This window comes from Aethina tumida, chromosome 1, assembly GCF_024364675.1.
Source record: "Aethina tumida isolate Nest 87 chromosome 1, icAetTumi1.1, whole genome shotgun sequence".
Taxonomy (NCBI): domain Eukaryota; kingdom Metazoa; phylum Arthropoda; class Insecta; order Coleoptera; family Nitidulidae; genus Aethina; species Aethina tumida.
Window position 1 is genome coordinate 60,084,288 of NC_065435.1, and position 9,760 is coordinate 60,094,047.

General features: G+C 28.9%; 3 protein-coding genes across 4 annotated transcripts; 1 reads left to right on the top strand and 2 right to left on the bottom strand.

Annotated features, from left to right (window-relative positions):
- Nucleotides 1–23: 23 nt before the first annotated feature.
- LOC109602817 (glycosaminoglycan xylosylkinase homolog) lies at nt 24–2,426 on the bottom strand. Of its 2 annotated transcripts, none has more exons than XM_020019261.2 (4): nt 1,884–2,426; nt 1,407–1,831; nt 1,145–1,341; nt 24–251 (listed from the first exon to the last, which is right to left on the bottom strand). In XM_020019261.2, the coding sequence occupies exons 1-4, from the start codon at nt 2,295–2,297 to the stop codon at nt 232–234; spliced, it is 1,056 nt and encodes a 351-aa protein (XP_019874820.2). In that variant the 5' UTR covers nt 2,298–2,426; the 3' UTR covers nt 24–231. The 2 variants fall into 2 exon arrangements, with proteins under 2 accessions (XP_019874820.2, XP_049823560.1); XM_049967603.1 differs by having other exon boundaries at nt 1,141–1,341.
- Nucleotides 2,427–2,571: 145 nt separating this feature from the next.
- LOC109602818 (deoxyribonuclease TATDN1) lies at nt 2,572–4,106 on the top strand. Its single transcript, XM_020019262.2, has 6 exons — nt 2,572–2,746; nt 2,799–2,978; nt 3,042–3,234; nt 3,284–3,481; nt 3,533–3,745; nt 3,799–4,106. Exons 1-6 carry the CDS (start codon nt 2,722–2,724, stop codon nt 3,890–3,892), a joined length of 903 nt encoding a protein of 300 aa, XP_019874821.1. The 5' UTR covers nt 2,572–2,721; the 3' UTR covers nt 3,893–4,106.
- Nucleotides 3,955–7,919, bottom strand: LOC109602811 (transmembrane protein 214). The gene is made up of 9 exons (XM_020019250.2): nt 7,723–7,919; nt 7,487–7,662; nt 6,959–7,430; nt 6,480–6,905; nt 6,278–6,420; nt 5,100–5,235; nt 4,809–5,044; nt 4,637–4,755; nt 3,955–4,295 (listed from the first exon to the last, which is right to left on the bottom strand). Exons 1-9 carry the CDS (start codon nt 7,850–7,852, stop codon nt 4,175–4,177), a joined length of 1,959 nt encoding a protein of 652 aa, XP_019874809.1. The 5' UTR covers nt 7,853–7,919; the 3' UTR covers nt 3,955–4,174.
- Between the last annotated feature and the right edge of the window lie 1,841 nt (nt 7,920–9,760).

The following is a 9,760-nucleotide window of genomic DNA, read 5'->3' on the forward strand; positions in this document are numbered from 1 at the left end:
ACTGTATATTTAAAAATCAGTAAAATAACAATAAATTAAACAGTTAATTATTAGACATATTTGAATTATTCTTATTCCTTGTAACACTTTTACAATATTCAATAGTTGCAAAAACAATTAACAACCGTTTCTCAATAGCAGCCAAATGGGCCTTGGTTACACCAGTTTTAATATCGGGTATTGATTCTAAAAGCTCCTTTAATCTACCTCCCCTTAATTGCATCAAATTCGTTAATGTCTCTTGTCGTAAGCTAAAATAAATATTATATTAATTTAAAATTTACATAGGTAGCTAGAGAAATATTGCAAAATTTAAAATATAACATTTTGTAAGCTATTCCATAAAAGGATTTGATTCAAATTTTGTCAGTATAAAAAATATATTTCAATATTTTATACGTTTTTCTGCTTTTTTGTCACATCTTAAGATATTAGTTTAAGTTAATTGGCCAAAGAAATAGTACATTCAACATGTTTACGTTTCGTAGCACAATTTAACAATACTTTTAGTGGGAAGAAATAAACATTGTACTCCAGAGAAGAGGGAAATAATAATAAACACAAAGGTCCAAATATTGCAGATATAAACGTCTAAACAAAAAACCAACTCCTTTTATAGACAGGCAAATTAGGAGTGTGAATGAAATCCTTTCATATATCATGAGAGATATAAAGAATGGATCTGAATTGTTATGAATGATAATGATCCGAAGTATGCATTGGTTAAAATTAGTTAAAAGATAATCATGTTGAGGTTCTCAAATGACCACCATAATGTTCAGGACAAAATCCAATTGGAATTTTATGAAACGACATGAAATATCGATTAAAACACCAAAAACCATTACATTTAGGTGTACTGTGCCTATTAATTGAACAGTCGTGGAATTTAATTTCAACTAACCAACAAAGGATACCCAACAAAATATTAATTTTATTTATAAATTATTTAATTAAGCCTACTATTTCTGTGATAAGCCACGCTACGTAATTATTTTAAATAAGAATCAAATATTTTGAATACATTAATTAAAGATATGCATTTCCTAATTAACAAAAAATAGTAATGTTTACTATTTCTCTGGTCATCATATAACAATGAATAAATTTATGAATAGAAAATAAAGATACAATACTAACATACAACACTGGTATAATGGTGCTAAAATATCTATATGATTAATAAAAGGATTGCCCAATCCTTTTCCATTATCTAGAATTAATACTGCATCATCCATAGTTTCATAATGATGTCGATCACCATTTTGTATTAAAAAGTCAAAAATTGATATGTCGACTAGGTCATACAGTCTTTTCTTAGTTAGTTTTGTTTTAACCCCACTAAAATTATTACAAATAAATTATGACTATATTATATTCATTCAAGGATGTAAAAATTTTCATACTTGCAATAATTAGCATTTTCTTGCCATGGTGCTCTCTTAGTCTTCTTATATGTACGCTGCCAAGGATTTCTATGACTTGTTAATGTTTTTCTTATATTAAATATCACAGCTCCAGTCAATAAAAAATTATCACTTTCACATATAGGATCCTCTTTTTTACAATATAAACATTTACCATATATACATGTTTTATTATTTCTTTTAAAAGAAGTCTCTATTAGTTTCTTTGTAGCAACTGGTATCACATCTCTGGTTAAAGAAATATTTCTTTCAGCACTTATTGGAGTCAATGGTTTCTTCATTAATATCGACATGTAAAAACCCAAAATTTCAGATCCTATTCTGTCTTTTCCTGCATAAACTGGCCCTTCAATAATTTTATCAATTTCATACCATTTGGGTTTGAATATAACTAACTGGCCGCCCTAAAAAAGTAACTGCATAAAATTGAAATATGAAATAGTATAATACCCTTACTTGTAATGTTAGTAATAGTTTTAATTGTGTGCCCCTTTGGTCAAGATCAGCTTTAATTATTTTGGCGTTTTTTAAAGCATGAATAACACTTCCTAGTTCAGAGCTATTGAAATTAACGACTTTATTTTGCGTAACCCAGGAATTTGCTGTAGCCCACAATTGCTTATTATCATAAGAATGCACCGTTTTAATATTTTCAATTATTCTTTGCGTAAAATTAGTGGAAAGTATTGGTTTAACGAAATAGTCCGGTGAAAGTTCCTCGAGATGCTCCAGGATTTTTTTGGATACGATGTCGTCAATGAAAACCTCATTTTCAGCATTATTTAATACAAACAAAATATAATTAGTTGTAAAAATGTATAATAACAACAGTATAACAGCTGCGATGAGTATTTTCTTTTTTTGAATCATTTAGATTGTATTGTTTACATTTCTTGTTTGTAGGTTAAGATGTCTGTGTGCAGAGACGGCGAGGAAAACCACTGAAATTATAGCACGATCTGATGACGTCATCACTATAAGGGTGTAACATTATATTCTTTGTTATAAGCTTTAATTTTTTGTTATTGCTGTATTTACATATTAAATTTATTAATTTATTTATACTATAAAAGTATTTTTTTAAAATGTGTTTTTAAATTAATTCTAATTTGAAGAATTTATCTTTAATTTATCGTATGTTCAGAATAAAATAAATATATAAATTAAAATATATTATAACGACTGCATATTTAATTTTTTCTTTAAAGATCTGATCGACAACGCAACCGTGAAGTACATAAGTGTTCTCCGGTAGGTAGTCTGTGACATCAAGCATAACCTATCAGAAGAAACGATGTCTAAAATAAGAAAATATATAGGTAAAAAATAATAGAAGTCACAAAAGCAATTAATAATTGAAATTATTTCTAGATATTGGCGCGAATTTAACAGATGCCATGTACAATGGCATTTATAATGGTACAAGAAAACATGATCCTGACTTGGAGCATGTTTTGCAAAGGAGTTGGATTGCTGGTTTGGAAAAACTTATAATAACTGGTGGTAATTTAGACGAGAGTACAAAGGCTGTAGAACTGGCTAAGCAAGATGGTGTGTATATTTTTATTCACAATTAAAGTGTATTTTCAATGTTTAATTGTTGTGTATTGGCAGACCGATTGTATAGTACAGTTGGTTGTCATCCTACCAGATGTTTAGAGTTTGAAGAAAATCCTCAAAGTTACCTTGAACAACTGAAATCGTTGATTCTATCCACAAATTCAACAAAGAAAAAAATTGTGGCAGTTGGTGAATGTGGTTTGGATTATGATAGATTACAATTTTGTCCAGCAGATGTTCAAAAAAAGTAAGACCTAGCTTATAGTTTACTTTTAATTTACAAACAACAATTTTAGGTATTTTGAATATCAGTTAAAACTTAGTGAAGATGTTAACTTACCGTTATTTCTGCACTGCAGAAATGCTGCTGATGATTTATATGATATACTCTCAAAATTCTCCAATTTGAAGGGCGTAGTACATTCCTTTGATGGTACAATTGAACATGCTCAAAAATTTATAGAATTGGGATTTTATATTGGACTTAATGGATGGTAATAACTAAATGTGCATATTATTACATTTAATTAATTTGTAATTTTTAGCTCACTGAAAACAGAAGATAATTTAAAAACAGTACAGGCTTTGCCAAAGGACAAAATATTAATTGAAACTGATTGTCCTTGGTGTGAAATTCGACCAACTCATGCAGGTCATAAATTTATTACAAAGGAAAACCAAAGTATACCTTCTGTTAAAAAGGAAAAATGGAAAGCAGATTCTATGATTAAAGGCAGAAATGAACCAAATAATATAAGGTTAATTTAAAAATTAAATTATAGAATCAACGTATTTATTATAATTGTTTTAGGCAAGTCTTGGATATCATTGCCGCCGTTAGAAATGAAAATCCTGACGAATTATGTGATATCATATATAATAATACCATTAACTTATTTTTTTAATAAACGTTTTTATTTGCCAACCAATAGCTTTTTTCTAAAACAAAAAAAAAACGAAACACAAGTTAATCAAAATTATATATTGCATAACAAAAATGAGACTTTTATACAAATACAAATAAATTAATATATAAAAAGATGGTCAACAAATTTATATAATAAATACAATACATGTGACAATAAGTCTTCATAAATTGTTTTTTTTTTTTTGTTAATTATGGTAGAGGTGGTCTAATGATCTTGGATATAATTAAATTGAAAAATGCCTAATAAAATGTCATATCCTCATTTGATGCTAGTCTGCACTTTTTCATACAGCCACGAAATGTATTCAGAAGCCTTCTGTTGGGTCAATTTTAATGCATCTGTAACTGCTCTCTGCATATTCTCAGGGGACAGCTGACCACTAATAAAAGAAATAGATTTTATTAGAACTGATAGTAAATTCACAAATTAGAAAGTAGGCTATATAACAACCATTTATTTAAAGAAAGTTTTATAAAACCAATAAAAAGTGTAAACCACTATTTGTTGATTTTATAAAAACTGGTAATTGTAATTAAATCATTTTCATTTCAAATTAAATATATAAACCTATAGAAAGTATAATTAATATCTGGTGATATCTCTCACAATTACCAGGATAATATGCAATTAAAATATAAAAATAACTGTATTTATGTGATTAATGAAAGGTTGATACTTCATTATCAATTGTTGAACAATTAAACAGGCTTATCTACTTACACAAATACTTCGTTCTTCAAGTAATCAACACCTCTTGTGTAATAAACAACAGACATTTGCCAAACAGAGTAAGCAGTTTTCTGTGATTGCTCAATCAAGCCTGGTGCATAGGAATCAATCTATAAACAATAAAAATTGTTAAGCTTGCAAATATAAGTTTATGATTACTTACTGCTTGAACTACGACAGGGTACTTTTCAACTGCATACTCTTTAACATTCACAGCCAAGTTATAGGTGATTAAACTCAAGTCTTTGGCCAGTTTTACATAAGGCTCAGAAATATCATTGATTTTCTGTTTGTACTCTGGAAACTGGCTTTCAATATTGTTGTCTATATTAACCCACAACGCCTGGGACTTGTTTGCCACAACATTGGTGTAATAGCAGACATCACTTTTAGTACCCTCTGAAATTTACAAAAATTATGATTGATGCATTTTATTTATTAAAAAGAAACTTACTTTGCAAGCACTCCTCATTTAAATATTTATATGTACAGGGGCCAAAGGTTACAGCCAAAATACCTAAAAGGGCGACGAAAAACAGACTACATGAGCAACTGCTCTTCTTCTTGACTACCAATTTCTCTTGAATTTTCTGCAAACAATATGAATTTATTAACAAACACTCACTTAGGAAAAAACATAATTGGTTATCAACACCCATGATATCCATGTAATTGATTAAAAAACAAATCCAACTCTTCCTAAAATCTCTCACCTTTTTGGAAGCCATTCTTATTGATATACAGAAACGGTACAACTGCGAAGGTACGTTACACGTAGTCCGTGCCAGGAAATTTTACTTTCAATTGCAAGTTTATCGACCAGCCAGCCTTTGAAAAGCGCAAGATCAAAACTGACAACTATTAGTCATGCGCGCGCAACAATTAACGGTAATTTCATGGTCGATCAATGTCCATAATTTCGAATTTTTATCAAAATCGAGTAGGCACAGTTTAACAGTTTCTATGGGAGATCCGTAACAATTTTAATCCATGGCAACCGAAATATTTAAAATTTCATAATGTCAAAAAGAAAAATTAAATTATTTATATCTTAAAATGTTAATAAAAAAACTACTATTTTAAAATGTTAGATTTATCTTATTTAATAAATGTAGTGAAAACGTGCTCCTAGCTTAAATATGAACTCTTATTTTTCGTATTTCTTAATTTATCATCTTAACATGTAAAATTTTTGGAGATTCCGCAAACAAACCTACAGGATTTTATTAATATTTTATTTTAATGCCTAGTGTCGAAAAACTAAAAATTAAACAAACTCCGAAATAATGGGGATATGGGAGACTGAAAATAATCATACCTTGAGTAGAATCATCAAAGGACGTTTTAAAATGTAATCCTCATCTTTATGAATTGACTGAAGGGACGAATCGTGATCCACTCGTGTCATATCTAATAACTCCCTAACGTTGAGCCCGTTCTTTAGAAATTTAACATAAAATTTGCCCCAAAATATAAATTTTCACCTAGTTGTCAGTAAAAAGAAAGTATGCGATACTTTCCAGCGTTAATCCAATTATTTCTAATGAAAAATGATCACAACTTCAAATTAACTTGAAATTGTTAATCATTTTTAAAGAAAATAAAACTAAATAATAAAATTTGAAAGCATACCTCTACATATTCCACGGCATCTTCAAAAGACTCTTCTTTTTTCTTTCTAGTGGACAATTCTTCATTAACCATCTTTATGTTGTTGAGCGATTCGCCGAATGATTTGTCTCTCAATTTTGTTCTCAACTGTTCCCAGTTCTCATCTAAAATAAATGATTTATCATTACCATGGTTACTTAAACAAAAAAAAAAAGAAACTCACAAATGTATTTCAAAACAACGGCGCTGGCTGTCACGTTTTTTCCATAAATCTTGCTCCAAGTAATTAAAGCTGTAGCTTCACGTTCGAAAATTTCTATTAAAGCGTTTGAAAGGCAATTTTGGTAAAATGTATTGCTATTGATAACGATTTTCTTTAAAAATATATCCACATAATTATTATATTGCTCCTTAGTGCCTCTACATAACAATACAAAGTGTAGATTTTGAACTATTTCAGATAAACTATTTCTTAAATCAACGGGAAAATTTTTTTTGCTTGAAAAAACAAAGTTGACTACAGAGAAATACTCCTCATCTCGAAGTTCCAAATCTTCAAGGTGTGACTCAATTAAATCAGCTAAATATTTCACGACAAACCGAGAGTATGCTTTCATTTCCACCAATGGTACCATCAGCTCGTTGAATACTAAAATAAGTTAATGATACTACATATGCACTTTATAAAATAATCTTAGTCACCTTTTAAACCACACTCCCAGTCACTAAGCCCCACTTGACCAACTGCCCAGAATATTGACAAACCAATATTTGACCTGTTTTGATATGAATTTCTGAGAATAATATGTTTGTTAATATTGGCAGTAACTAATTTTGGCTCATTGAGGGCAATATGTTGCAAAAAGAATCTCCAGCCAACAGCTGGTAATCCTTTGCCCATATCAGTGGCCATTGAAGTTAAAGCGATGTCAAAAAATAATTGAGCATTACTTCTACCAGCTTCAGTCACTGATTTCTCAATTATTAACCTTATGGGTGCTGGAATTACACTAGTAGGAAAACCAGCAGATTTGTTGCCAAACACTGGGTCAGATAATTCCAATGGCATTTTATGATTTAAGAACTGCACTAGCTCCTTAAGCCATACAATAGGGGTGTCAGGATATAAGTTTTTACTTTTCTCAAATATGCTCTTGAACTCTTCTACATTAATCTACAACAGCCAAAAATTAAAATAGGTGAATTAAAACTTATTGGGTTTGTACACACTGAATTAAGTGCACTTTCAATAGATTTGGGAGGTTTAGGTTTAGTTGGTTCCTGAGATTTTTCAGCTTTTTTTTGCGGTTTTTTGACCTCCTGAGGTTTGGATTTCTCTTTTGGTTTGCTGTTGTCTTTAATGTTCTTTGCATTCCCATAAATATTTTGTACTTGGGACTTGGGAACTGAAATTAATTCCATAACAGTATGTTTACCATGAAAAAAAAGAAACGAAAAAAACTCACGGACTTCTTCGATCTTAACGCCGTTTACAGAATTTTTATTTTTTGAATCTTGCTTTTCGCTGCCTTTCGGCACCGGTAACTTGCTCTGCTTGTTTTTCTTGCTTCCTACCACTTCCCATTGTCCAGACATCGTACACACAAAATTAAACAGATATTAAAAAAAAAGAAACCAAAGAACAATCAGCTGTTAACGATGGAGCGGTCACACGTTGAATTTTATGACGTTTCGCGGCTCCACTTTTTCAATGCTCCACGTCATTACACGTCACAGTAAGAGTATGGATTTTACACGTTTGAGATATTGAGAAATAAATTAAATTAAATTCGTTATTTTGCAAAATTATTTTATTTTTTTATATATAAATTAATTGCTGAATATCTCCAGCTATCGTAATTGTTCTTTTTAATTTACGCTGTTAGTATCAAAGAATACAGGGGCAATCCGACCAAAACTAATTTAAAATGAATAAAATTAATCCATTGTATAATTACTAGAAAAACATTTTTCTTTGCTATTCTTATCATGGAAAATAAGTAGATATAATTTGTATTCAAAATAGTAGTAATTAATTGAGAAGTATTTTTTTTCGTATTCTATAAAATAAATTTATTTTATATTTATATAAATTAACTGATGAAAACTTCACGCTATCGTAATTAATTCTTTTAATTTGCACCATTAAGATCAATGAATAATGTTTGAATATTCAGACTATTTAACCAAAATTGAACAGAACTCATCTGATTTAATATTAATCAAGTTGATCCAATTGGATAATTATTAGAAAATATTTGTCTCTGATATTCTTGTCAGGAACAACAATATATGCAATTTATATCCAAAATAATAGTGATAATTTGATTGAGACTTATTTGTTTGCCTACACTTTTTTTCTGTAAAATTATTTTATTTCAGATTTATATAAATTATGTTGTGAAAATATTACACTTTTGTAATGGATACTGGTAATTTGCACCGTTAATACCAAAGAATAGTGTTAGAATATTAAGATTGTTCGACCTAAACTGAACGGAACTCAACTAATTTATGATTTCTGTTAGTTTCTGCAAGTTGTATTTAAAATAATAGTGACTCATTAATTATTTTATTCTCAAAGAACAGTGTTTGAATAATGAGTCTGTTCGACCAAAACTGAACGAAACACAACTCATTTAAAATGAATCCAGTTAAATGATTATAAGAAAAATATTTGTCCCTGTTATTCTTATCAGGAAGAACAATAGATATAGGTACATTGTATATTCAAATTAATAGTGACTATTTTATTGAGACTTATTATTGTTCATTTTCTTTATTCTGTAAAATGATTGTATTTTATATTTATATAAATTAAGTGGTAAAAATCTCACACTATCATAATGGATCCTTTTAATTTGCACTGTTCAAATCAAACATAGTGTTTGAGACTCTCCGACCTATACTGAACGGAATTCAAGTGTTTTAAATGAATGCAGTCAGATAAATATTACAAAAATATATCCCTTTATTCTTGTCAGGAAGATTCAATATATATACAAAATAATAATGACTATTTAATTAAAACTTATTATTCTTTGTATTTTTTGTTTTATAAAATTATTTCATTTTATATTATATAAATGAAGTGGTGAAAATCTCACGTTATTGTAATTGATTCTTTTAAGTAGCACTGTTAATTTCAAATAATGGTGTTTGAATATTGAGATGTTGCGACCAAATGCATCTCAACTGATTTGAAATTAATTGATCCAATTTGACAATTATTAGAAATTGTCTCTAGTATTCTTATTGGAAAGAAAAATAGATAAATTGCATTCAAAATAATGGTGAATAATTAATTACTTTATTATGTTGTGAACAGTGTTTGAATAATAAAACTGTCCGACCTAAACTTAAAGGAACTCAACTGATTTAAAAAAAATCCAGTTAGATAATATTGGAACAATATTTGTCCCTGTTATTCTTGTCAGAAAGAACAATAGATACAGATATAATGCGTATTCAAAATAATAGTGATTAATTAATTAACACTTATTA

Bases quoted from the DNA above. Each gene is read 5' to 3' on its own strand.
- LOC109602817 (XM_049967603.1), bottom strand. From the start codon at position 2,297: ATGATTCAAAAAAAGAAAATACTCATCGCAGCTGTTATACTGTTGTTA. The intron at 1,342-1,406 runs GTATGAAAATTT...TAATAATTTTAG, and splicing joins GAAAATGCTAATTATTGCAA to TGGGGTTAAAACAAAACTAA. The intron at 252-1,140 runs GTTAGTATTGTA...TATTTATTTTAG, and splicing joins CCATTATACCAGTGTTGTAT to CTTACGACAAGAGACATTAA.
- LOC109602818 (XM_020019262.2), top strand. From the start codon at position 2,722: ATGTCTAAAATAAGAAAATATATAG. The intron at 3,235-3,283 runs GTAAGACCTAGC...CAACAATTTTAG, and splicing joins CCAGCAGATGTTCAAAAAAA to GTATTTTGAATATCAGTTAA. The intron at 3,482-3,532 runs GTAATAACTAAA...TGTAATTTTTAG, and splicing joins TATATTGGACTTAATGGATG to CTCACTGAAAACAGAAGATA.
- LOC109602811 (XM_020019250.2), bottom strand. From the start codon at position 7,852: ATGTCTGGACAATGGGAAGTGGTAGGAAGCAAGAAAAACAAGCAGAGC. The intron at 7,663-7,722 runs GTGAGTTTTTTT...AATTAATTTCAG, and splicing joins CGTTAAGATCGAAGAAGTCC to TTCCCAAGTCCCAAGTACAA. The intron at 5,236-6,277 runs GTATGCTTTCAA...TATTGTTTGCAG, and splicing joins ATGCCGTGGAATATGTAGAG to AAAATTCAAGAGAAATTGGT.